Source organism: Temnothorax nylanderi, unplaced genomic scaffold, assembly GCF_030848795.1.
Source record: "Temnothorax nylanderi isolate EJ_2023f unplaced genomic scaffold, tnyl_v1.0 TNYL_tig0011_pilon, whole genome shotgun sequence".
Taxonomy (NCBI): Eukaryota; Metazoa; Arthropoda; class Insecta; order Hymenoptera; family Formicidae; genus Temnothorax; species Temnothorax nylanderi.
Window position 1 is genome coordinate 2001793 of NW_027249073.1, and position 26334 is coordinate 2028126.

General features: G+C 38.6%; 4 protein-coding genes and 1 long non-coding RNA gene across 11 annotated transcripts; 3 read left to right on the top strand and 2 right to left on the bottom strand.

Annotated features, from left to right (window-relative positions):
- Positions 1-4597, top strand: LOC139767705 (uncharacterized). Its single transcript, XR_011717206.1, has 2 exons — positions 1-218; positions 4087-4597. It is a non-coding gene; the product is annotated as an uncharacterized lncRNA (long non-coding RNA).
- On the bottom strand, positions 3157-5584 carry LOC139767704 (uncharacterized). Of its 3 annotated transcripts, none has more exons than XM_071697270.1 (3): positions 5448-5584; positions 4148-4288; positions 3157-3660 (listed from the first exon to the last, which is right to left on the bottom strand). In XM_071697270.1, the coding sequence occupies exons 2-3, from the start codon at positions 4277-4279 to the stop codon at positions 3463-3465; spliced, it is 330 nt and encodes a 109-aa protein (XP_071553371.1). In that variant the 5' UTR covers positions 4280-4288; positions 5448-5584; the 3' UTR covers positions 3157-3462. The 3 variants fall into 3 exon arrangements, with proteins under 3 accessions (XP_071553371.1, XP_071553370.1, XP_071553369.1); XM_071697269.1 differs by lacking the exon at positions 5448-5584 and adding an exon at positions 5164-5251; XM_071697268.1 differs by lacking the exon at positions 5448-5584 and adding an exon at positions 5119-5245.
- Positions 5482-14520, top strand: Garz (Sec7 domain-containing protein garz). Its single transcript, XM_071697249.1, has 16 exons — positions 5482-5618; positions 6094-6585; positions 6796-6994; positions 7070-7297; positions 7366-7472; positions 7556-8162; positions 8233-8603; positions 8690-8867; positions 8945-9060; positions 9156-9347; positions 9418-9753; positions 9854-10062; positions 10150-10395; positions 10470-10968; positions 11040-13163; positions 13485-14520. The coding sequence occupies exons 2-16, from the start codon at positions 6463-6465 to the stop codon at positions 13587-13589; spliced, it is 5640 nt and encodes a 1879-aa protein (XP_071553350.1). The 5' UTR covers positions 5482-5618; positions 6094-6462; the 3' UTR covers positions 13590-14520.
- On the bottom strand, positions 13716-20360 carry LOC139767702 (zinc finger CCHC domain-containing protein 24). 2 transcript variants are annotated; one of them, XM_071697266.1, is made up of 5 exons: positions 20046-20360; positions 18741-19971; positions 18173-18424; positions 16263-16427; positions 13716-15595 (listed from the first exon to the last, which is right to left on the bottom strand). In XM_071697266.1, the coding sequence occupies exons 2-5, from the start codon at positions 19020-19022 to the stop codon at positions 15473-15475; spliced, it is 822 nt and encodes a 273-aa protein (XP_071553367.1). In that variant the 5' UTR covers positions 19023-19971; positions 20046-20360; the 3' UTR covers positions 13716-15472. The 2 variants fall into 2 exon arrangements, with proteins under 2 accessions (XP_071553367.1, XP_071553366.1); XM_071697265.1 differs by having other exon boundaries at positions 18741-20360.
- On the top strand, positions 16404-26334 carry LOC139767698 (cyclin-dependent kinase-like 4). 4 transcript variants are annotated; one of them, XM_071697252.1, is made up of 9 exons: positions 16404-16543; positions 16914-17089; positions 18102-18223; positions 22414-22779; positions 22899-23157; positions 23342-23536; positions 24526-24817; positions 25165-25516; positions 25771-26334. In XM_071697252.1, the coding sequence occupies exons 5-9, from the start codon at positions 22990-22992 to the stop codon at positions 26075-26077; spliced, it is 1314 nt and encodes a 437-aa protein (XP_071553353.1). In that variant the 5' UTR covers positions 16404-16543; positions 16914-17089; positions 18102-18223; positions 22414-22779; positions 22899-22989; the 3' UTR covers positions 26078-26334. The 4 variants fall into 4 exon arrangements, with proteins under 4 accessions (XP_071553353.1, XP_071553351.1, XP_071553352.1 ...); XM_071697250.1 differs by having other exon boundaries at positions 22414-22650; XM_071697251.1 differs by having other exon boundaries at positions 16426-17089; positions 22414-22650.

The window sequence follows — 26334 nt, forward strand, 5'->3', positions numbered from 1 at the left end:
AAAGAGCAGCTGACGGACGGGCTTGCTTTTTTTGTACTTCGTCATGTCGCGCAAGAGACACGCGTAACTTTCCATTTCGTGCTGAGACCTAATTAATGTAATTTGATTGATATATTTGGCAGAAGTTGAGGGATTTCTTTATGTAGATTTTACATATCAATTTTTGTCAATCGTGTTAATTTTAAGGACGACTTGGATCGCACTGCAATTAACTTAAGGTATTCCTTTCCCCAATCAGCAAAGAAATGTTTTTAAAAATATTTTTAAAAATATTTGGAAAACATTTTTAAAAATGTTAAAAGTCATGGGTTAACACACCTTTTTTTCATTGAAAAAACATTTATTTTAACATTTAAAAAAACATTTTTTTAATGTTTGAAAACGTTTATTTTAACGTTTAAGAAAAATGTTTTTTTAATGTTTAAAAAATGTTTATTTTAACGTTTAAAAAGACATTTTTTTAGTGTTTAAAAACGTTTATTTTAACGTTTAAGAAAGTGTTTTTTTAATGTTAAAAAAACGTTTATTTTAACGTTTAAAAGGACATTTTTTAATGTTTAAAAAACATTAATTTAAGATTTGAATAAATATTTCTTTTACATTAGAAAAGTTTTTTTAATATTTGAAAAACAACATCTTAAAAATTTTTCTTTTATATATTTATATTGTTAGTTGTATAAAAATCTTAGTATATTCGTATTAAAAAAACATTTTTCAAACGTAAGATGTTTTTCAAACATTTAAACAACCTTTCAAATGTGAAACAATTATTTTTCAAATCTAAAATAAATGTTTTATAAACGTTAAAAAACATTTTTTATTTATAAACTTTTGTGTGCTCATTGATAGGCTTTAAAACAACAAAGTACTTTACTAAAATTGAAAAAATAAATGTTAAAATTTTATTTTTCTCATTATTTTATTTGAATATATTTCTATACAAATATCTATATATTATATATATATATATTTTTCTTTTATATGTAATATATTTATCTTTATATATTTGTCACGCGTCACCTTTTACTCTCCGAAATCCCATTAGACCGGGAGCCCGTAACACTAAATTTCTGTCAAATCTTATTCATCGGGAAACCCTATATATTCGGTAGAGTACATCCTTCTAATATTGAAAAGTCATTTCTTACACCTGGAGGGTGGGACAACCCCTGCGGGGAAGTAAAAAAAAAAGCAGAGGGTATGTCAAATTTTATTCACCTTGAAACTTATTTGCTAGTTAGTTTTTAATAAATAATTTATGAAAAAACGTTTCTTACACCTGGCAAGCGGGACAAAATTGTTCTTACAGGTTGTAAACAATGTAATATTTCACGAGGGTGATGTCAAATATTATTCACTTTGAAATTTATATGAGAGGTAAGTTTGAACTATAAATAATATGAAAAAAAAATTCTTACGGCTTGAACGCGGACCAAACGAGTTCTTACACTGTTCTGAAACTAAAAACATCGCCCACGACGCTCTTTTGCTGCAGTGCGCACACAGTAATTTTCCTCTAATGTTAGTATACAAATCGGGTTTGTCACTTATGAACCTTATCCCATACAGCACAGGAACCTTTCAGAAATATCTAAGAAATGTTTTATTCGATAGGTTGAAACATCTCATAAATATTTCAAAATGTTTCTGCAACAGCTCTGAGACATCTCTGGAATAGCAAAATGTCCGCGATTCTTGCACTTGAAAACTTTCTGAAAGGTTTCCGAAATATATTGCCGTATTTTTTTTATTCGGGCGGTTACCCATCCGAGTAGTAACCGCACTCAACGTTGCTTGACTTCCATGATCGAACGGGCTAATGACGATCCTCTGGTTCTGATGCTTCCTTTTAGTTTAGCTTATGCTCGTATCGTATATAGGCATCTTTAGTGTTCAAAAATTTGAAATTATTTATTAACTGGTAAATATTAAAAACAACGCAACAACAATTGATATATTATAAATATTAATATAAAAGATACGTATATCATTACATAATATAATATAATATTAATAATTAATATCTGAGAAAAGCAAGAAGCCCTACATATATGAAGGGTGTGGTTACATCTCTTAGAACCGTTTTAGGGCTGCAATTAAAAATTTCTAAATTCGTCTATTTACTTCTCCTATATGTGTATAAAGTTTCATTAAAAACTCAACTGAAAGATTTGCAAAATTATATTTATGAAATGTTTCCGAAATAACTTAATTAAAAGTTTTCAAACTTATTGCGTGAGAAAGGTTTCAGAAACAGCTCAACTGAAAGGTTTACAAAATCATTTCATATGAAACGATTCAGAAATAACTTAATTGAAAGTTTTCAAATTTATTGCGTGAGAAAGGTTTCAGAAACAGCTCAACTGAAAGGTTTACAAAATCATTTCATATGAAACGATTCAGATATAACTTAATTGAAAGTTTTCAAATTTATTGCGTGAGAAAGGTTTCAGAAACAGCTCAACTGAAAGGTTTACAAAATCATTTCATATGAAACGATTCAGAAATAAATCAACTGAAAGTTTTCAAATTTATTGCGTGAGAAAGGTTTTAGAAACAGCTCAACTGAAAGATTTGTAAAATTATTTCATGTGAAACGATTCAGAGATAACTCAACTGAAAGTTTTGAAAAATTATCTTCATGTGAAAGGTTTCAAAAACATTTCCATTGCAACATTTTATATGACATATTGCAAAATTCTTTCAGAGATGTTGCACATGAAATGTGAAAGGTTGAAATGTTTTTGAAACCTTTCTGGAAGCTTTCTGCAACAATCTGTGCTGTATGGGAATATATAATTTCGAGACTTATTAATATAATGCACGTTGAGATTAAAAAAGTTAAGAAAAATTATGATCTAGCATATCGTCTTTTACGATTTATTATTCAAATAAATTTATAATTTAAAATTCGTTGTTTTTCGAATTTCTAATATTTTAATTCACCTAACAGATAAGCCGTATGTCTTTCGTGGAGATCATATATTTAAAAATATATAAACACGAATATAATTATATGATTGCATGAAAACGTTTAAAACGACAAAATTGTAAAAATTTAATCGTAACATTAATTTTATTATTTACTTAGGACACTTAATTTAAAATATGATGAATATATATGGCACTTAGGTCTCAATTAATGTACACATATAATTTTCTTAATCGACATGTTCTATATTATCAGTGCTTTGTGACACAACTAATGATACAACTTATATATTTGTTGGATGCGCGATACATTGGTTTCCATTATGGTTGCGGTGGATTATCTGTCTTTGTTAATTTCCAATAGAACCGTGATCAATGGAAGTGAGATGGAAATCGAAATTCACTCGAAAGATATCTGTTTCTTCCTCCGCATCAACATAGATATATTTTATTTATTATGGTAGGATAGGTTGCTCCTTCTTACGAACGAATTATTTGAAATTGATCACAAGACGCTTCGACGAGGAAAATTCAAAATTTTTTTTCGAGCTCGCCACTCTCGTACAGTTTCTTCACGTCGGTACCGCCTCCTAAGCACTCTCCGTTGAGGAATACTCTGGGCACTGTCCTGGCGCCAGTTATTTCGCCCAACACGTCTTGTATCTCCTGCGCGTCTTCCCTGTCGTCCAACTCTACCGCCGTGTACGTCTTCTTCAACGAGTCAAATACCTGCACATAAAATTCGATTAAATAGATTGAAATAGATAAATAAGAAGTTATTATCCCGATAAATAAGCTAGCGATAATTTATATTGATATTGATAATAATTAGTATTAGATGGTAATTTAGATAGTAAATTATTATTATTTATCTAAATTTATATAACTGCATTGTGGAAGACGCGTCATGATTCTTTTAAAAATTCTAGATTGGCCGCGTAAAAAGGACGCGGATTTTAATATCGTAATATTTTAATAGAATCATGAAAAAACTTTGATATAAAATGGCTGAGACATCAGATTGAAAATTATGAAGAAAATAAGAATCGGTTAATTCTGAAAGACACACGGATGTTAAGAACATCAGCCCATATGCGTCGAACAACCGACAAATTAAATTATTGACGTCATCGTTTCTCTATTGTTTGTTTTCAGGAGATGAATCCACTGGGTGAGACTATCGAGATTGAGCTGTTGTGAAGCCGAGCATAAGTACCTTCTTGGCCATTGTGCAGTAAGGACAGTACGTCTTGGAGAATATGACGATCGAGTCCTTCGCGATCAGCTCGTTAACGAGGTCTCGTGTCGCCGGCATGATGGACCTTTTTGTACTGGAAACCGAACCCATTCTATTGAGCTAAAGGGATCATTTCACTCGATTATGCCTCGCACGTGTTCGCGTTATAACGTACGCAGTTCAATTATGTAAGATTCGAATCGCGTCCGATGTCCGGAAACTAACAAAGGAGAGCTTGCGTTCTGCAGTCTTGCCTTCAAGTAGTAATATATAAGTAACTCTTTCTATAAAAATTTCTTCAATTTCATTATTGGATATCGGACGTGGCTTGAATCGATCGGTCACTCTTTCGACAATTATGTGTTACATGAATTCATGCAGCATCCATATCTTATGTTAGCAATATCCAAATAAATATTAATTACTAGACTACGGGGAAAGAGTAAGGAGGGGCTACTTGAGTCAGATAAAGAAAAAATTGGATAAAAAATGTTCAAAACAGAGTTTTTTTTAATTTTCAGGATAGGGAGGGGCTTATTAGTCATGGGGCTTTTTGTCTTGAAAATCTTTTATCCGATTTTTTCTTCAACTGACTCAAATAACCTCTTTTTACTCTAATTAGATCTTAAATCGTTTCTTTAATCATTCTTTTCTATTAATTGAAGCAAAATGTAATTATATTCTAATCACTCAATTTTGTAAGTCTGTATTTACACTGGCTGCATTCCGATATTCACTGCCAGTACTGCAAATCTATATTTTACGTCACGTATACTATAGATTTATCAGTACTGAAAGTTGCTGACAGTGAATATCGGAATGCAGCCACTAATTAACACCCGACACACGTGACGATTTGACAAACGTCATAACCTTCAAACCGACCATATCGTCTAAATTATTTACTCGAAAGAGTGACAATTTCGACTTGCCAACTAATTATTCTATACAATTGATTTTATTGCAGCATTTCGCCGATTTTGATGCAATTGTACATCAATCAAGGACATCGTCATTTATGGACAATTCTGTCTCTTTCAAGTCGACTGCTGCTTTGGTCAGTGTAAAAAAAAAAAAACCAGCAGTAATCATCCGTGAGAAACAACAGCGAACGTTCAACGTAAGCAAAAGGTAACAACACGCGCGCGAGGCACACGAGGACAAAAAGAAGCGATGATAATTTATATATTGTTTGTGTGGAACGCAGGTGCAGCTGGGTTAACAGTATGTGACAAACGTCAGGAGATCAAGGACCTCGTTCGTTCGAATTCGCCCTTACCTTCGGCTGTGACTAACGTTGCTTTAAGAATATAAATAAATGCTGTGTCACCGCAGGAATTGGCTGCCAGTTAGGAGGATCGGTGAAGAAACGAACGCAAATCCGTCCACTCCAGAGATAAGACGCGACTGCTGCACTTGCAGCTGACCGACGGTTTTACGTTTTACTCCGGTTAGCATTAAGTCTCGTGCACACGAGGCGTCAATAAGCGAGGTCGTGAATAAGGAAAGCCGACAGGGAGAATGAGGGCGACCGTGACTGAACTCTGATGATTAACTTATATCAATGCAAATTAACTTTAATCTCGGTTTAACTTACTTTTTTGTCCTCTTCTCATTTTTAGAACTAAGAAAAGATAAAAATAAGTTCAATCGAGATTAAAGTTAATCTACGTTGGTAGAAATAAACCGAAATTCTTAGTTGGTTATTTTTAATTGAATTTTTTTCGTCACAAAGAATGAAAATTAATATTTCTATCCACATTAACAAAATGGTACAAGTTTTATTTGACAAATTAGTCATCCGTTAAATTAATTGGAGTTTGGTGTTTCACTCTAAAAGTATTTGAGATAAGACAAGAATTCCTGAAATTTTCGGAATTTCAGTCCAGGCGCTTTTCGCGGTCCATAAACTTCTAAAATTTTAGGAAGTCTCGCGAAAATTTAGTCGAGTTTGCTGGCACAGAAAGGCGATTCGCAATTACGGGCCTGCAATCTGCCAATATCTACAGATGACGTCACATTCTCAACATTGGCACGCGTATCGACTAATCGAACGTCGGCGCTTTAACTGCGACTAGTGCGACTACTGCGAGTCTCGTGGATCGACGCAAGACGCAACGGCGGTTGACGGTAAGTCGATGGTTATCGTGTTGGAAGTCAGCGGTGGTCGGTGGTGGGAAGTGGCTGTTCGACGTGACGGATCTTCGCGAAACGTCCGGTAATCGAATTTCATCCGGCTGTGCTGTACGATCTTTCGGAATTCTGCTATGGCGTAACGGTGAAAACGCGCGAGGATGAGCAGAATCGTGAGGCCCGCGGGCCCCTGTAGGGGTGGCCTGTACGTCGTCGAGGGCGAGGTGTGCCTCCTGGTGACGGCGATGCGGCGAGGTGCCCGATGGTCGTCACACTCTCACCAGGTTAGTGGATCTTTTTTCATCACCTGTACGAGCTGTTCTCGCGAATAAGACGATTATCGTCAGTGTTTTGGGCACGTACATCTGTTATTGTTCCTAATCAAACAGGTTGTAGAAATTGTTTGGTAGGCGCTCCAAATTTGACAATGAAGCAGAGACAATTCGCAAAAGATCTTAAAGATTTGTTCTCTAATTGTGTAATTTAATTTTCAGGACGATGACCAGGATACTCTCATGAAGGGCTTGAGTACCTTGAAGGAGGTGTTAAATGAGCACCGAGATCTATCCCAATTGGAACCCGCAGTCTTTCTCACTCCCTTTCTGGAAATCATTAGATCTGAAGAAACTACAGGACCTGTGACTAGTCTAGCGCTATCTGCCGTTAATAAGATAATTTCTTATGGTCTCGTTGGTTAGCCTCGTTTATTGTGTCAACAAACATTCTTATTTTTTTTTGTCCTGTAACGCAACATATGTTACTTTTCAGATTCTAACCATCCTGCTGTAGCTATATGCGTAGAAGCCATAGCGGATGCTGTTACACACGCAAGGTTTGTGGGCGCTGATGCGTCTGGTGACGGGGTGGTCCTCATGAGAGTCTTGCAAGTTCTGAGAGCCCTCATGCTGTCGCCTGCTGGCGATCATCTCTCCAACGAAAGTGTATGCGAAATTATGCTGAGTTGCTTTAGGATATGTTTTGAAACACGTCTTAGTGGTGAGTTGTGGCGATCTCATGTTTCTGCTGACAAGTTGCGAGTGTGTCGTAATAAAATATCTTTACAGAAATACTTAGAAAAACGGCGGAGCATTGCCTGAGGGATATGGTTCAACATTTGTTCACTAGGCTACCTCAATTTGTCGAAGATACCAGAGTCTTGCCGAATATGAAAGTAAGTTTTGTAATATGCGATTTAAAGTATCTACATACAAGCAATAACGTTCTGTACATGAAGCAACATAATTTTTTTTACAGAAAATGAGGACAAACAGCATTGAAAACACTCGTAGCAAGAGTAGAAAACACAAAAGTTATACGAAGCAAAAATCCAAATCTACTACGGAAGACATTGACGAGAAGGAATCGAATATTTCAAGTGCAGTTGACAAAATACGAGCCAATCACTTGGCCACCACACCTGTTTCACCGGTCGGCAATATAGTTGACATGCAGGGATCGTTGAATCATGCAAGTGTTGATAAAAACGAGGACGAGAAGAGTGAGAGTAAAATTAATGTTAGCAAAGAAGATACTAAAGATGGAAACGACTGTATCAAAGCGACAAATAATCAGGAGGCTGATAAGAAACAGGAGATTGATAAAGATGGAAGCAATGGAGACATTAAGAGCGAGATAAAAACGATCGAGGCGAATAGCACGCCAGAAAATATCGATGTGGAGAATAAAGTTGCAGCTTCAGCGGAAAGTAAAAGTGTGGAGAATAAAGTTGCAGCTTCAGCGGAAAGTAAAAGTGTGGAGAAGGAAGATACGACTGATCAGAAAATCGCGGATGAATCCGAATCTTCCATTAAGCAATCTATCTCCCCTTCATTAAGCAAGCTGTCTATCTCAGAAAATCAAGGTACTTGTTCTTTTTGCTATTTTAAAATACATTTTAATTTCCAAGCCTTATTTTTCGAATAATCTTGCAGGTGATGAAGAGAAAAGCATCGATTTAGCGCAATCTCCGACTGGTAGCGTGGAAGACTTGTCAATAGATGAAAACGTGCCTAGGGCGACTAAAGTGACAGAGTCTGAACAAATCGAGGAGTATGTGAATAGTCAGGGTGTCCGATTTATTCCGTTGCAACAGCGAGCGCCGTACGGCGCGTTGTGCGTTCGCGAACTGTTCAGATTTCTCATTTCTCTGTGTAGTCCTTTTGACAAGCAGAACAATGAAATTATGACCCACTTGGGTCTCAGCTTATTGCAAGTAGCGTTGGAGATCGCAGCCGACGCTCTTTCTAATTTCTTGTCTCTACTTGCGCTCGCTAAGGACGACTTGTGTAGGAATCTAATCTTGGTAAGAGAAACTAATTAACTATTATAAATATGTATAACGTCGTTCATTAATAAAGAAATGCATTATGTATTGTATTTATGTATCAGCTACTTGGAACAGACAGATTGTCGATCCTCGCTGTAAATCTTCAAGTATCGTACTTGCTGTTTGAGTCGCAAAGAGAACACCTAAAATTTCAACTGGAACATTATTTAATTAAATTAATGGATATAGTTGTCTCTGAATCTAATAGAATATCTTACGAGCAACGGGAATTGGCGCTTGGTACGTTTTAATTTCGTAGTAATGAACGATTGTGCAATATATATTCATAATTTAAATTTTATTTCCATAATTTGCAGAGGCCATAGTAAGATTATGGAGAATACCCGGTTTGCCTGCTGAGTTATATTTAAATTACGATTGCGGACTTTACTCTACAAACTTGTACGAGGAACTTATGAAAATGTTTTCTAAGGTATCTCTCTTTCCTCGTATATATTATTGCAGATTGATGTACAAAAGTGTAATTAAACTATCTAGAATCTTTATACCTTTAAAATTTTCTCTTAGAATGTTTCTCTGCCAATGACCAATGGTATGCATACCATGCAATTGATTTCTTTGGACGCCATAATGATGCTGATTGCCGGCATGGAGATTCGTTGCAAAGGCTGCAAGGAATTGTGCAAACCGTCGCGTCACGAGGCATCGTCAAATCTGCCCACGCGTGAAGACTTGCTCGCTATAAAGTCGAACAAGCGGGTAAGTACTTGTTTTTCACTTATTTCTGATGCAACTACGATTTACCAAATTTCTCTTTGTTTATTTCCAGTGGTTGGTTCTCGGCACAGAAAAGTTCAACGAGAATCCGCGGGCGGGTATCGCAAAGCTTACGGAGCAAGGTCTGCTAAGCGATACTTCAGGTCACTCGGATCCTGAAAAAGTCGCGAAACTTCTAAGAGAGAATCCTGGTTTAGACAAGAAAGCGATCGGCGAATATATCAGCAAGAAAGAAAACATGAACATTCTCAATTGTTTCGTGCATAATTTCGACTTAAGAAATACTCGAATCGATCAGGCTTTGCGACTTTACCTGGAATCGTTCAGGCTCCCCGGAGAAGCCCCTCTTATATTTCTTTTACTCGAGAAATTTGCCGAGCATTGGCATGTGCGTATATTCTAGTATTTATTAGAACACATATATATTTTAGTATTTATTAGAAATAACGCAGGCGTGAGATGGAATAACAAACCGTTGCTGTGTTTAGGATAGCAATGGTAGACCTTTTGCTTCGGCCGACGCCGCCTTTGCGTTAGCTTACGCGGTGATCATGTTAAATGTCGATCAACATAATTATAACGTAAGGAGGCAAAGCAATCCTATGACTGCTGATGAATTTAAGAGAAATTTGAAGAAAGTTAACGGCGACGTCGACTTTGATCAGGATATGCTCGATGAGATATATACTTCAATTAAGTAAGTGTTAGAAATATTTAAATTAGACACAGACCATGCGCGAATGTTATTCTAATTATAAATATTGTTTATCTGTTATTTCTGCAGAGGAGAGGAAATCGTAATGCCGGCCGAACAAACTGGACTAGTAAAAGAAAATTATTTATGGAAAGTTTTACTGAGAAGAGGTTCCGGGCCTGAAAGTGCATACTTGAAAGTAGGCAATTCCGGTGAATTCATCGATAAAGACTTAGCTGAACATGCGTGGGGTCCCATTATAAGTGCTCTTTGCCGAGCTTATGATAAAGCACCAGACAGAACGTTGCAACGCAAAGTCGCTCAAACGTTCCTCAGGTTTGTTTATTCTTTTGCTACCTACGATGAATTGATTCCTATATTAGCTACAGCTTCTCATTCTTTTCTCTCAGTTGCGCGGCGATCAGTGCTTACCACGGCATGTGCGGCGACTTGGATACGCTCATAGTGAGCCTCTGCAAATTCACGGGCCTGATAATCGGCGGGAAGTCCGAGCAAGTAGTTTTACATCTCGGTGGAAGTCCAAAGTCTCAAATGGCTGCTCGCACTCTCTTCAAGATTACGCATTTACATGGGGATGCCTTGAGAGCGTCTTGGAAGAACATCATCGATTGTTTGCAGTCGCTCTACGAGGCAAGATTGTTACCGAAAAATCTTACAGAGGCGGAAGACTTCATCGATCCATCCGGCAAAATATCTCTACTCCGGGAACCGACCACGCCCAAGACTTCCCCGGGTGATCAGGGAATACTTTCCACCTTCTATTCCTATATCGCTATGGACACGTCACGTCTGCCGCATCCCGCCGAGGCGACCGCGCGAAAAAAGGCTATGGAGTTTATTGCTAATTGTTATCTCAAGGAAATTATAGAAGAAAGCAAGTTTTTTCAGGTAAATTGATGATATGTGATTATTGGGTTACGACTTTAATATTTATTCTAACAATTCTCGTTACTTTGCAGAGTGAATCACTCAATTCTCTCGTTGGTGCTTTGGTGTCGGTGAATCCTAACGATGAGGATATATCTATATTTCTCTTGGAACTGTTGCTAGAAGTAACTATACAGAATCGTGACAGAGTAACGTGCATCTGGCCCGTGGTCCAGAGTCACTTGGATCGTTTGTTAACGGTGGCGGCGCGCGAGAACCATCCTTATTTGCTCGAAAGAGTAGCTGTGGGCATGCTGAGATTGGCGATCAGGCTTTTACGCGGAGAAGAGTTTGCGTGTCTATCTCCTCTACTACCTCTGACTCACTTGCCGTCCGCGACAACTGTGCCGTTGGCACGACAAATCGCCTACGGTTTGTTCGAGCTGTTGAAGACGGGCGCCGCGAACATCCATAGCGCGGAAGATTGGAAGGTAGTGTTCAGTCTGCTGGAATGCGCGGGTGCCGGCGCATTGGCACCCAAACGATCTAACACGGTTCTAGACGAAACAACGAACGCTCGGGCGTCGGTCTTGGATCCCAGACCCATCAGCCCTGTGCCGGAATGGGTGTTGGTGTCGCCCACTGGTACCGAGGCACCGCTTCCGGTAGCCGCCGACACGATAGTTTTGGCGCGTGATCTTCAGCCGCACGACTCGGCGGCGTTCGTCAAATGCTGCGACAGCCTAAACTTCCTGGTGCGCGACATGGCGCATGTGACGCCCTTCAACTTCGATCTGTGTGTCAATTGCGTGAGAACGTTTGCCGAGGCGGTGCTGCAATGTGCAGGCAAGCGGAACAGAGTATGCAACTCCGCGGAGGAATCGGCTGATTATCAACGGAGCCCGGTACAGTTGCTGGAGCTGATATACACGCTGCACACGAGAATTGCACAGGTATTCCGATGGTGGGCAGAGGAAGGTAGCATCGACGACAGTATATCCCTGTGGCCGCAGGCCTGGCGACCGCTGCTGCAAAGTATCGCGCGACTCTGTTGCGACGCTCGCAGACTGGTACGCACCTCGGCAATCGCGTATCTTCAAAGCACCTTGATGGCGCAAGATTTGGCGCAGCTGTCCGCAATAGAGTGGTCGCAATGTTTGGAGGAGGTATTATTCCCGTTGTTGGCGCAATTACTGGGTCCGATCGCGTCCAACGATCCCATCGGCGTCGAGGAAACGAGAGTTAGGGTCGCGATGTTGCTCTCCAAGGTATTTCTTCAACGTCTGACTCCATTGCTATCTCTACCCGGTTTCTTGCCGCTATGGTTAACAGTATTAGAACTTCTACGCGCGTACATGCACGCCGACAATAGCGAGCTTTTGTTCGAAGCGATCCCCGAATCATTGAAGAATATGTTGCTGGTGATGTCGTCGGCCAATGTTCTGGCGCCGAGTTCCAATCTCTGGACACCCACGTGGCGAGCGATCGACGCGTTTCTGCCGAATCTGAAAGCGGAGCTCTTCCCGGAACCGCCCATTGCGGTTCTGCCTCCGCAACCGTCGCCGCAGCAGTCATCGCAGCCGCAAGTTATCAGCTTGGTCGGTCAAGCACAACAGCCACCGTCTTTTCCGGGCTCTATAGCGCCGCAACCAGAAAGTACTTTCTCTTCGGCGGACATCGAGTGCTCTAACGAGAATAACACAGATACGAAGATCGTGACGCAGCCCTTGGATATTCTAAATTCTGCGCAATCCGGCGGGGTACCTGTTCCATTACCGACATTGATGTACAATATTGAGGGCAAGGAGACACAGCAAGTGATCACTCTAGTTAGCCAACCGGCGCCCAGCGTATCCAGTCCGGTCGCGGTGCAACCGACAGCTCAGAGTTTCTTTGACATTTGCTACTCGGCGAATTCTTTGACCGAAAAGACGGACGAACGACAGCAGCTCCTACAGGAGAAGCAACAACAGCAACAGTCAGTGTCGCCAAGTGAGGAAGAGCAAAGTAAATTGATGAAGAATACGGTACAAAATGTTGGTTTGGCAGACGAGAATCGCGACTTAATACTCGCGATGAGAAAATATGAAGAATGGAAGCAACAACAGGAGCAGCAGCAAATGCTGATGCAGCAACAGTGCACGCAGCATACGCAGTCGGCGCAGTATCAGCATTCGGCGACAGAAAATTCTCCATACCGCGTGGATCCATCTGAGGTGAATCGATGTCCTATATCTTGACAGGATCTTGAGGAGTCAATCGTCCGGGTCGATTGACTCTTCGAAATGCATTTGCTTTGTCTCGATTAAGCTATTTAATTCTTTACGCTAAGGATAACAGAATGACCACTATGTAAAGATTCATTGACGAAACATAAAGATAATGTTTGATAATGTCTTTACGCGACCGCACTTGCAATTGTGAGAAATTAATATGATAGCTTGATAGTATTTCAAGAGAAAGAAATTAGATAGTTCATTTCTTTCAAAGTTGTGGAAGAAGTTGTGGTAGAACGTAACCGACTGTTTTATTTGCAGAAGATGACAGTAGATTCCACGGGGACGACGACGACGTTTAACTCCGCGTCGTATTTTAGCGAGGATCCGGCGGCGGATCTTCTCTTCGTCGTCACTAATCCTTGACCACTGTATATTTCCTATGTATAAATTGTATTATATAAAACATTTCTACAATGCGTGATTATGTTCTGTGTAGAGACAGTGAGAGTGATTGATTATAGACGAGGGAGGATGAGCGTAGACGCAGAGTCATTGTATCTTTGGTTTGTATATTTGGAAAGCACTCATTATATACAAATAATATATATTATATATATGTACTATATACGTGTGTACACGTTATTGTTAAGATTATCGTGCGTCGTATAATCTTAGCAATAACAGTGACAATACAATACAGTTCTCAGCACCACTCCCAGCACTCGATATTTCCGTTTTCGAATTTTCTGCATCACGGACGAAACGACGAAAGGAGCTCTTCGCGAACAAGCCAAATGCTTAGGCCAAATCATCTTTTGAAAAAACCGATCGATCAGTTCCTTGCCATTAATGTTTTATCGGCGTGTTGCATGTGTTTTACATAGAAAATGGTGCAAACTGTAATAACGATTCATACAAATTCTCCTTAAACATTTACAAATTCTACTACTACGACAGGTAAGAGACTTCTTCTCTCATATTTGCATGAATACATGGTGTTAGACACGTACATTACATGTTTAATACGATTCGTAGAGAATGCCGAATTAATTGACAATGATTTCGCAGAACAAGAATCAAGAAACCGTTGCGATTTCGGCGAGTTTCGATTTCAGGATATTGATGTAAATATGCGGAAGACGATCTTGCTAGTCGTCGCGTTTCCGACAGGTAAAAAGAATCCGTTCTATATATGCGTTTGTAGCGTCGAAAACTGAGCTCTTTACGAAATCACATCGGTTTCATAGCCGCTATTTATAACTTATACTTTTAACGCAACTCGAATGTTTCTTCATTCGCTCTATATCGTAAATCAATCTGTACATATGCAAATAATATATTGAATAAGAAGAGATTTATATATGTATTATGTTCATGTCCCAGAGCCAAAGAATATATCCAATAAATAAAGCAGTCCCTGCACGATCAATATATTATTGATGCGATACGTTCAATATAAGTATTAATATTAATATACGATATAGATATTAAGCGATTAATATTATTGCACAATATGGAGAAAGTGCAATACCACTGTGAATAATACTGATGTAAATGTAACATTGATATCAGTATAAACATTAATTAATTAATATATTATTGCGCAATATTATGAAACAATATTGATCGCGTAGGGGCTGCATGTCGGTGTTGCGTTTTAATGCAACTCGGAACTACTGCGAATATTTCGTTTGCAGTCATTATTTTCCTTTCTTTGATTTTTTCCCTTCCTGTACAATCGCTCTTCATCATGGAGGTAGCTCCCTTTCTTGAAGATCTGCCTGTGATTATTATTAGCTCTTAGGGTCAGAGAACATTTTATTATATCCCTGAGAACGATGCCCTCGTTTTTTTTTTTACTCGAATAACACGCATTTTCTCGCGTGTACGGATATGATAATATTCGTTGTCAAATATTAAAAAGTCGAAAAATTCTATTGCTGGCACTTGCACATTTTGTGTCCATGTACATAATATTATTCAATATACATAAATATAAAGCGCTGCGATTGAAAACCGTGTCTTTGGTCGTCGCTAAAAGTCATGCGATAAAAAAATTCTAATCATAAATGTACATAAAAATATATCATTCATTTCTTTCTCTCTCTTTCTCTCTCTTTTTCTCTTTCTATGATTTAATTCGTATTTAATCTCGCGAACAGAGACACTGTCCAGATCCACATTCGCATCGGCGTGTTAAGTGTATCGAACGAATTGTCTTTTCTCAGTTCACCGTTAAATCTTCTCCTTCTTGTTGATGCAATTAATTGGATCAGCGAGATAAATTGGACGGAATTCGGCTATCGTTAAGTTATTATCGCGCTGCGTCTGCAATAATAGCCCAACGTCTTACATTTCTCGCAGAGATGTTGGGGATGTACTTTGCTCTGGTCGGACACGTCCAGACCATCGGGTTTTTCCAACGGTCTCTGAAAATAATAGAAATGATTTTACCGCCCACTCTATCTCTGCGTTTCGCGAGAAATAATAATAGAAATCTTTGCTAGAGTATATCTCTCGTCTCGCATATAAAAGATATCTTTCCTTCATTCGATACAATTTATATCATTAATATAAATTAGCTAATTTATATTAATACGTTATTAATTATTAATTTATATTAATATGTTATTAATATCATTAATATTGTTAAATTGATATAATCTGTTAATTGTGATTTTGATTTTCTAGGAGACTTGGCGATTGTACAGCGATTCTGGGATCGTTTAACGTATTCGGCGCAGCGGATAGCTAACGCTCAATTATAATAGGAATTTCGCGAACGTCTTTTGGGATCCGCAACGTAACGATTACCGGTGACTCTGACCGGGTATTTCTGCACACCGGGCGGCAAAGGGCGAACGAGCGAGCGAGCGAGCGATTATGCGACTATAATTAGCTTTCGCGTCGGTTTACACGAGATTTCGTTCTCTCGGCCGCGCAATATTTCGAGAGAGAGCGAAACGGTTCCAAGAGTCTTTTAGCGAGTCCGACCGGGGACTTCGCCGCGAGGAGAATCTCGACTAATTTTATATCTAAAGATTAATCGCGCGGGAGAGGCCCGTAACGGGCGGAAAGCTCCTTCTCCTCGCTCACCTGCTTGTGAGGATACACGTTTATGTGACACTTGATGCACTCCTGGCCCATATTGGCCCAGCTGTTGCCCGACATCCATTTACGTTTGCACTTGGGACACTTGTATTCGCCAAAGCACCGCTTCTTGCCTTGGTACGGCGTCAGGCCCTCGCCCTTCGGTCGTGCCTGCGAAAATTATACGAATTTTTCTAAATTCTATCTCTAAAAAATTTAGTTTCTTAGATTCGGCAATAATTGAACGACTGAATCGATCGTCGAAAGCTACATATTGGTTCCAGTCGGTGAGTAGACCATATAATATCAATGAACATAATTAATATCACACGGAATAGTATAATAATTGAGAATAATCGCGTGCATTTATTATTGTTTGATATTTCAATAAATTCCATCAAATAATAGGTATCAATAAACAATAATTAAAAGATGTTCGAGATATGCGCGAGAAACTGTTGTTTGCAAAACATCTAGTGTCAATCAATTCTTTTTTTTTTAATTTAGAGAATAATGACATTAATATCCCAGTAAGCAAGAAACATCAAGAAACATTTCAACTACATTGCAGCAACGTTGTAACGTTAATGCAATATAGTTAAAATGTTCCTTGATGTTTCTTGCTTACTGGGATTCCACTTTCCTATCAATTAATAGGAATTACGTGAAAAAACGTCTCCATCAGGAGAAGCGGCTTAATTGGCTCACTCTCGAATCGCGATGATTGACCGTGTGACGTCATGTGTCTCAGAGATGCTGTTTGTTATCAATTAGCGCCCAATTGAGCCACGCGCATCTCGCTATTGTTGCATCGGGGCACGCGTGCCATTTACGTGAGTTATTACTAAATTACCTACTTATGATGATTTTGTGTTTGATAGTGATTTATTTCTGAGTTACTTCGAGAAAGAGGCAGAGAGAAAAAAAGAAAAATTCTCTTCCATGTTTTACGTTTGTATTATTTAATCTTTCTGACAATGAGAGACAGATTTTTTGATGATGAAAAAAATTACAGCGTAGTTAAGAATAATCTCCGGATATTTGTTCGAGAAACGAGAATTTCTTATTGTTATATATTTTACATTATTGTTATTCCGTTCATTTCACGTATATTTAAATATTTTGATTGTGCTGAAAAATTTTAGAGAATATTCTACGAAACAACGGAAAAGAAACACGTTGAAAGACGTGTTTCTTTTCCAAATTTGAGACGCATTAATGATTTGAACTCAATTTATTGAAGCACAAGTCGTCCATTTAATCTCTATCTTATTTTCTATATCCACCGTTTTCTATCCAATTTTCTATCAATGCTTTATCCAATGCTCTATTCAATTAATCGATCTTCATGTTCTTGTAACAAAGATCTGATAAGATATATTTGAAACATTGTCTTGTGTTGTTGGAGGACATTGATGAAACACGATAATCGATCGAGGATTTCCATGAATCACATGATAAACGGGTTAATCGCATCTTGAAATCTTGGAATCGAATCATATGATATCACAAAGATTACATTTGATTGCTACTATCCTTTTACTGCGTGCATTTGACTTCAAACTTCAAATCACGATTGCAATCAATAGAGATTTCTATAAATTGTCCCAAAATTACCGATTCTAATCGATTTCAAGTTGTTCAAGAAATCTTACGATGTATATAATTTTTTGTATTCTAAATATTTATTATTACTGCGTATTGTATATAAAATAATTGTCTAAAGCATTTAAACTTTAAAGCAATCATAAAATAGTTGAAAATACGGAATTAATCTATAGAAGTATTGAGTAAAACGAGAAAATATCAGTTTTTTTAAATTAATATATTAAAATTAAATTTTAGGACACTGCTACAGTTCATATTATTATTGAGAGGAAGAAGAATATTCAAAGATCCTAGAAGAAACTACCAACCTGCGGGCAATCTTTGATGTAGTGTCCTTTCTTGAAACACAAGTGACACAGGTACGTTGACGGCGGCTTCTTCACCGGTTTCCGGTCGCCTACAGCTAATTCGTTAAAGTGTACCGCTAAATCCGCGATACTTTCCGCCACGCTATCTCTCATGGGTCTGACGGGTCCGGACGGATTCAACGCGTTCTGACGTAGATAAGCCTGCGACGTCGTACCGGGAAAATTATTCCAGACCGCAGGAAGCAGCTTGCTCTAAAATTTAAACAGATAATCCAATCGACGATTTATTTAAAATAGCAGGCTCGTTATTTTAAAACAGCATCGAGTAATAAACTGCCTAGCTTTTCTCCACCGTGATAGATCTTTCAGATATTTTTATTATTATTTCTTCGATTGAGATTTCTTAGATATGTCTGTATGAGGCTTTCCAACAGATCTTAATTTCTTAAAAATACAGAGTTTTAAGACGATTTGGAAATAAATCCTTTGATTTCTAAGACAATCAGTTAAGGATTGACTCAATGATAAATCCTAATCGTCAAGTGCTCCAATCGTCGCGGATGGCTACCTGGTCAGGTGGTTGCGACGGATTTTGCTCGGCGAAAGCCAGATAAACCCAATTGAGTAGATGCGGCGGGTAGGTCGATTGCTGAAGACCCTTCTGACTCGAAGAACCTATGCCGTTGATCGTACCGTAGCCGATCCGAGTCGAGTCCTGCAACTGCAGGCGTTGCACAGCAGGTGTCGAATGACAAGCGGCCATATTTTTATCTAATCGGTTCGCAAGTTTATCGGTTCCGGGTGGTGTCGTCGTCTCGTGCCATCGGCGACAATTCCCTTCGGTAATCATTTATCATCTCCCCGTCCTTGAATACAAACGTTCTTTCCATTTGACTCGTCGTCGAGAACTATCTCTTCATTAATCTTCCAGGATTATAAAGAAAGAGATGTTAAAATTATCGAATGCTAATACTTCTCAGCTTCTTGACATTCCTTGAGATTTTATTTTGATCAATAATGCGATAGTCAACTCCGATGATTAACACAAATGGCTTCTAACTTTGGAATTAGCGTCGCGAATCTTTATAGTAAAATATCATTATTTACGCGACGTTTAAGCAGAGTCATCGGCGTTTCGAGGAAACCGTGAAACCGGAGATATTTGATGAAGAAAGTATTCAAGGAATGAAGATATTACAATCTCGAGTTTCTCTTTTCCTTCCTCTGGATTTTCACCACGAAATTTCGTCGTGTCGCTTCACCGTCAGTCGTTCTCCCGCGATGTAACGGTTCTCGGAAAAGTGCCATCTTCTTGCGGACGGACTCTTCAAAACGAGTGCTTAGCTTCTACATTGCAGGGATCGCTTTTACATGCTTTCACGCACATGTTGGATGGATGTCGTTTCTCTACATGTGTTACCGCGGGATGCGTATTCTTGTACACATATTGTGAAAACGGCTTCCTCGAAATCTTCCGATATTTCGGATTCGATATTTTTTACTCTTAGCAACAGTGGAAGTTTGCTTCACTCGTGAAATATTCTTTGCATTTATCATTAAGTACGCTTGCCCGATTTTAGATATTGATGATTTTATTATGATTTTAGGATATCGAGCTTATCCAGATATATTAATCCAGACAGCAAAGTCTCGTCGTTAAACTGCGTCCTAAATTCTTAATGACTCATCTCTTGCTTGCGAGACGTTTTAACGTTTGCGGCCATACAATATATAATAGAACGGCGGACGCTCTTCTTTTAGCTCACAGAAGGACGCTATATTACTCCAACGTATTATTTCTATAGAAATGAAAATATGTAGTTCTACGTTATCAGTCGCGATAGCGTGAAATTGCAACCCGCATATGACTCACATCCATTTTCCGCGCGATCGCGCGCGTCAAAGTCACCACTCGAAGCGTTTTGAACTCGCATATTATTAATACTGAGCGATCTATCCGATCTCTATATAAGGAAAAAAGACTATTTTCGGATTGTTTGCACGCATCAGTCTTCTCAGGATCACTATCTGAAGCTTACAACCGAAGTTCCCGATTTTTATGCGATTTTCACGCGATTTTCACGCGGTCTCGCTCGACTGGGTCCACGAGGCTCGAAACGGGCCTCAATCGCGACGAGTACGATTGTCCGAGTATGATGCGCTCGCCGCGCGTCATGTTAACTGAAGACGATCCGGCGTTGGGCGAAGAGACGCGCGACTAACGAATGCGTGCGGAGTAGCGAACGCGTAAAGGCAGAGCGGAGCCTGCATGCAGGGAGCGGAGAGAGCCGAGGAGCTGAGCCCCGCCATGTGGTGCGTCTATTTCCGTGCTTGCTCTCGACCGACACGGCGCCTCCGAATGGACCCCCCCGACTCAAGCGGTTATTCCTTCTTGCTGTTCTTGATCGATCCGCGTTAGCTTCTCATGGTCGTGGTCCACGTGGCTTGACAGACGCGCCCGTTCACGCACGATGTCCGTCGAATAATTGAATTCTGGATGCATCTCTCTCGGTGCCCTTAAATATCCAGACTTCCGGATGTTCTCCAATGGTCGCTATTATTTCGATCGGACTACCGAAAAATATGTATCTTTGACGGTTAGAGAGTGATTATTAGTAATTATATCTTATAATATTAATTATAATATTAATAAATATTACTTTTATAATTATAATGATCTTATAATTGTACTATAAGTAACGCAGTTTATTATGGATATATTATTGTTGATAATTATTTGAAGAAAATTATGTTATGTATTATTACTGATATTATTTCATATTACCTAGTATTTTTATCACTTTACTGAATACATCTCAAATTAAAAAGATTTTTAGATCATTATAGTAATGTTATATTTTATAAATTATTACAAGTAATTAATAATGATATATTTTATTACAAACTGTAAATAATTGTTGTACGTGACATGCATACGGCTAGAATGCTCTTATTGTTCGTCTAGGAAAGTCTTGACAAATGTGCCGCAATGCACGAGGAACGTTCTATATTGCATCGGTATTTTTACTATTTTTACTATTTAATGTCGGAATCGCGTTTGTCGTTTGAAGGACCGTCGGCTGCGCCTTCGGTCACGATATCCAGAAGAAAGTCACCGAACTCATCTATAAATAAACTCCAATTGCTATTCGCGTGTATCGATTATATTCAACCGAGTTGCGGCAACAAATCGCTTTATGACGCGAATGACATGACAATGCGGGGAAGTTGCATTCGTCTGAACGATCGCTCGGGTTGCCGTCGATAGGATCGAGCCGCAGTGAACCGTTCCGAAATTCTTGCTTTCACATTTCAACAATTTAATTCTTTCGAACATTGCACATCTGACACAAAGTCGAGTCTTCGTCCCGGCACTCCCGGCAGTTCGTCGTGTCGTGTTACATATGTATATACAACGAAATAGACAATCAAGGTTTGTTTTTGTCTTAGGGGGTTGGAACTCCTTAAATGACGCATGAATATCCGTATCACCAAAAGATTTTATTATAAAAGAGACTTACTATTTACAGAGTTGAGCCTTCGTCTAGTTTTCTGGCGTGATAATACGGTGACGTTATAATAAAAGTGCTGACGGAATTTTAGACTTACAGCGCGCAGTACCAGCTTTTTAAATCTGATGCACTTGATACCATGATTTTATTGCTCGTAAAGTGGGCTGGAGGTATTACGATGTGTCTTAAATTTGAATTTGCAACAACTCTTTACATCGCTATCAGAATTCAAATATATGTATGTTTTCGAATGCATCTCGGATTGCATGTGATAATTGATTGTGATGTTATTGAGACGTCCGGTATACGTTTTCTTTATCTTGGCATCTATATACACATCCGTATCTGTCTTTATCTTATTTTTAGAGTGTTGATGTAATTAATAGATAATCTGACTTCAAAGAATTATATTAAAATTAAAAAATGTACTATTAATAACACACGTAAGTAGGGATCGATATGTGTGTGACATAGGATAAATAAATATTAATTATAGTAGCATTTATATATAGTAATATTGCATTAATTAATTTAATAATGCGATACTACATTTCCAGCTTTGACATAATACTGCGTTTTAATATCGAACAGTATTCAAAAGCGTAAAGACGAGATATATAAAATTCACACAATTTATTATTAGGTATAAGATAATACATTTGCTTAAAGCTTCTAACTGAAAAATGTCGATATCTATTTATTCTGTGTAACGGATTGCTAACATTACAGAAGTGTCTTTTCTTTCTGATGTTCGACCCCCTCGCCCTTTAACCGGTTCACCTGTGCTTTCATCGAGCGAGGACTACCCCTTACTAATTACCGGCAGATCGATAATCATCGATGAGGGCCGTGCACGAGGCTTTTCGGAGCAGTCCAGGCTCGTCGGCGAGCGAGGCAACATTAAGAATTGCGGCTTCTTCGATCGTATCAAATATACACAAGACTGCGACTTTATCACATCTGCTTGTTCGTATAGCTTTAGTTCGTAGTACATTTTAAATATTCCTTGGTATTAAAGTGATGGATTTGACCGGAAATTGGTTAAAGTTCATTCGTGATGTAGAATTCTACAAATTGAATACTGTTATTTGAAAGGTGAAACAAATTACAAAATTCATTTAGCTTATAGAATTACTTAAAAATAATAATAATTGTGACGGAAGAGATTGACTAATTATTATTCACTCAGTATCATGATATGCTTATTATTATAGTGTGTAAATCTTGGTGAGCACAAAAGAGTTTACGATTTTTCACTAACGGAAAAAGTTCGTGAAATTTCTCGCCGCCGATCTTGCGGGTAAAATGGAGAAATATGAAAATATCGAGATAGTGGGCGAGGGAAGTTACGGACTCGTGATGAAATGCAGGCATCGCGGAACCGGACAAATAGTGGCGATAAAAAAGTTCTTGGAGACGGAGGAAGATGTTCAGGTGCGAAAAATGGCGTTTCGTGAAATAAGGATGTTAAAGGTCGGTATTAATTACTAAGATTATATTATTAAGGACTGATTTGTGAATGAAATAAATTACACTCGTGGAATTTTTATTTAATTATTTATTCAATAAATGAAACAGTAATATTTCTTAATATCACTGCATGATTTATTTATTACTTAAAACATTGCTTAATATTAAACGGCGTGATATCGTTTAGAAATTACGTCATGAGAATCTGGTGAGCATGATCGAAGTGTTTCGCCGAAGAAAGCGGCTTTATCTCGTGTTCGAGTATCTTGATCATACCGTGCTTGACGAGTTGGAGGAAAGTGAAAATGGTCTCGACAGGGAGAAATCAAGACGATATATTTTCCAAATACTTCGCGGCTTGGATTTCTGTCACAATCACAAAGTGAGCAAAATGTCTGGACTTGATAAAATTATATTCTTGTTGTAGCGTAGCGAAATCTTCTGTTGTAATTACTTTGTAATTATGATTATTTTCACATCTCATATCGTATCGCTATATTAAGAATTTTCTAGAGTTACATGAAATAAATTTTATCACAAAAAATATATATATTGCTGTTATATAATAAAAGCATAATTATACTTTTCCCTAAAAATCACGATTTATTTCGATTCCGTTATTGCATTAAAAAGATGTAGAACAATAAGACGCTTTCGGCATTCTTGGGCAATATATATATTATAATTTTTTCATATAATTTAATCTTTTAAAGAGTTACGCGCACGTGAAATAAATCGTCAAAAGTGGCTCTCTCTATTATAATAAAATAGATTACATTTTATTATAACAGTTGAAATCTCGATTAATTTATGCATTTAAATTAATACAAATACAAAGTATGTTTGTATCGCATGTTAATGTATCGCATATCGTTTTTCGTATATCAGCAACCTTTGGCAAAAAGTACACCTTCGTTACGGTAAAGTTCACGGCCGTGACGCTTAAATTCCAAGTTGCAGCAAGCCGTGCCTGTGTAGTAACACGCGACCGCCGGATACCTAATGAATGATAGCATTGTAACAAACGAGGGCAATGGTTGCCGTATTTAGTCGAGCTCGGCTCGGAAAGTTCTAGCATACGAAAAACATTACGCGCTTCCCCGTTTGCAATTCAAATGAGAATTCCACAAATGATATACAATCTGCACTTTGCCATATAATTAATTTGATCCTTTTCCTCGAACGGTTTCTCCTATTTTGACCTTTCTGTTTTTAGAAATTTCTCTTTCTCTTTCTCTTTCTCTTTCTACTTTCACAACAAGATTCGGCTTCATCTATGTATTCTATAGGTCTCGCTATAAGTAGAATTTTAATAATTAGAGTTTTATTTTTTTCTGACTTGAATGAGACAAAAGATTTTCCTTCCGACAGATCATGCATCGCGACGTGAAACCCGAGAACGTGTTGGTGTCACCGAATGGCGTGATCAAGCTCTGCGACTTCGGTTTCGCGCGTTACGTCACCGGGCCCAACGAGTCCTGTACCGATTACGTAGCGACGAGATGGTATCGCGCGCCAGAGCTCCTCGTTGGCGATTCCAGATACGGCAGAGAGATCGACGTCTGGGCGGCCGGATGCATTTACGCCGAGATGGTCACCGGCCAGCCGCTCTTCCCCGGTGACAGCGACGTCGATCAGCTGTACCGCATCACGAAGATGCTCGGTGAGTTAGGGATGAAGAGGATGAATGATGATCGGAATTCTGTTAACCGGATACTCGATTAAATACTTTAATTACTTTAATTTCAGAGATAAACTTGTATTTTTGTTTTTCGCAACAATGTTGATTCGTTATATTATTGAGATTTTCGTAAATGATAGCAGCAAGTCTTCACATTATAAAGTAGTAAACACTTAATTTTAAAATATAATACTTATGCAGAATGTTTTTTTTTTTAGATAAAACTTTTCATTTAGAGTTTTCGCTAAATGGAAATATAAGTTACTTACAATTAGTTATAAGTAATAAACTCTTTAAAATTTTATGTGGTTATATTTGGCCGAAAACAGGTCCTCTTCACAGCAAGCAGCCGGCAAACGGTAGCGGCAAACATATACTTCTCCGGCACGCGAAAGCCGATGAGGTTGCTGGCTTAACGCGATCCCCAGCGGCTCTCCGAAGTCTCTTCCCAACGTGGAGTCCGATGGCAATCGATTTTCTGACACAGTGTCTTCGCATAGATCCTGCCGCCAGACCGAAATGCCTTGCGTTACTGCAGCATCCGTTTTTCTCGCAGGATGGTTTCGCCGACAGGTTTCTCGGTGAACTGCAGCGACTCGTCGCGAAAGAATCCGCGATGAATCTGCTCGGGACCAGGAGGGCGGAAACGTCTTCCAGAATCTGCCGCAGCAGCATCGGAAGGTTGACTTAATGATAAGTTAATCTAACTCAATGACAAATTAGTTTAGCTTAAGTGAATTGAAAAATAGTGAAATTTCCGCAGTGAAAAATAAGTTGTTGAACATTTCATTACAAACAATGCATAACTATGCTATTAAATTGTAAAGATAGAAATTAAGAAAACATAAAATGAGTGTAAAGTTAGTTTTATTTCATAGATTTTATCTTTTTTTTCTATTCTTATTTACAAGTAACTTGCGTTTATCGTTTTTCAGATGGCAGATGACGTTAATCAAAGAGAGACGAGCGGCGAATAACATGGAACTCGAAGCTACGGAAAGCGAGAACTCGCCGGGAGATCGGGTTAACGCGAATCCCGCGAGTAAGCTGCAGATAAATCGGCCGCGCGAATTACGTTATTTCGGACCGGTCTCGGTAATACCGAACACCACATATATTCGACGGCTGGAGCACAAAGGGCTTCTGATCCCTGAATCGAAGGGCTGTGTCTTGCCGGCTCTTACGTCGAAGACGAACGCCAAGAGAAAAAAGCTCGATCTGCCCGGCGTGAAAAATTGTTGATCGTGCCCGATAAAAGAGCACGTTTCCTTTTCGTAATATTAACGTCGAGGAAAGAGCAAGGGAGAGCTCATGAACTGTACAGAGAAACTCATTATGTGCGAGACGTGGAGCGTGTATGTACATATTTATATTTTCCACACTCTATAAATGGATAAATGTAAATGTAAATGTAAAATGTCAATAGTGTGTCTGTAAGGCGCGATTTATTACGCACTCTGTAAGAAAGAGAATAAACACTGAGATTTCCTTTCACTTTA

Coding starts and splice junctions, on each gene's coding strand:
- LOC139767704 (XM_071697268.1), bottom strand. CDS start 5,184: ATGACGATGTCCTTGATTGATGTACAATTGCATCAAAATCGGCGAAAT. Junction 4,289..5,118: donor ATGCTGCAATAAAATCAATT/GTATAGAATAAT, acceptor TGATCCCTTTAG/CTCAATAGAATGGGTTCGGT. Junction 3,661..4,147: donor ACTGCACAATGGCCAAGAAG/GTACTTATGCTC, acceptor TTTTATGTGCAG/GTATTTGACTCGTTGAAGAA.
- Garz (XM_071697249.1), top strand. CDS start 6,463: ATGAGCAGAATCGTGAGGCCCGCGGGCCCCTGTAGGGGTGGCCTGTAC. Junction 6,586..6,795: donor GGTCGTCACACTCTCACCAG/GTTAGTGGATCT, acceptor TTTAATTTTCAG/GACGATGACCAGGATACTCT. Junction 7,298..7,365: donor TTTTGAAACACGTCTTAGTG/GTGAGTTGTGGC, acceptor ATATCTTTACAG/AAATACTTAGAAAAACGGCG.
- LOC139767702 (XM_071697266.1), bottom strand. CDS start 19,022: ATGATTACCGAAGGGAATTGTCGCCGATGGCACGAGACGACGACACCA. Junction 18,425..18,740: donor CGTCGCAACCACCTGACCAG/GTAGCCATCCGC, acceptor TTTAAATTTTAG/AGCAAGCTGCTTCCTGCGGT. Junction 15,596..16,262: donor ACGTGTATCCTCACAAGCAG/GTGAGCGAGGAG, acceptor TATTATTTTCAG/AGACCGTTGGAAAAACCCGA.
- LOC139767698 (XM_071697252.1), top strand. CDS start 22,990: ATGGAGAAATATGAAAATATCGAGATAGTGGGCGAGGGAAGTTACGGA. Junction 23,158..23,341: donor GTGAAATAAGGATGTTAAAG/GTCGGTATTAAT, acceptor GATATCGTTTAG/AAATTACGTCATGAGAATCT. Junction 23,537..24,525: donor ATTTCTGTCACAATCACAAA/GTGAGCAAAATG, acceptor TCCTTCCGACAG/ATCATGCATCGCGACGTGAA.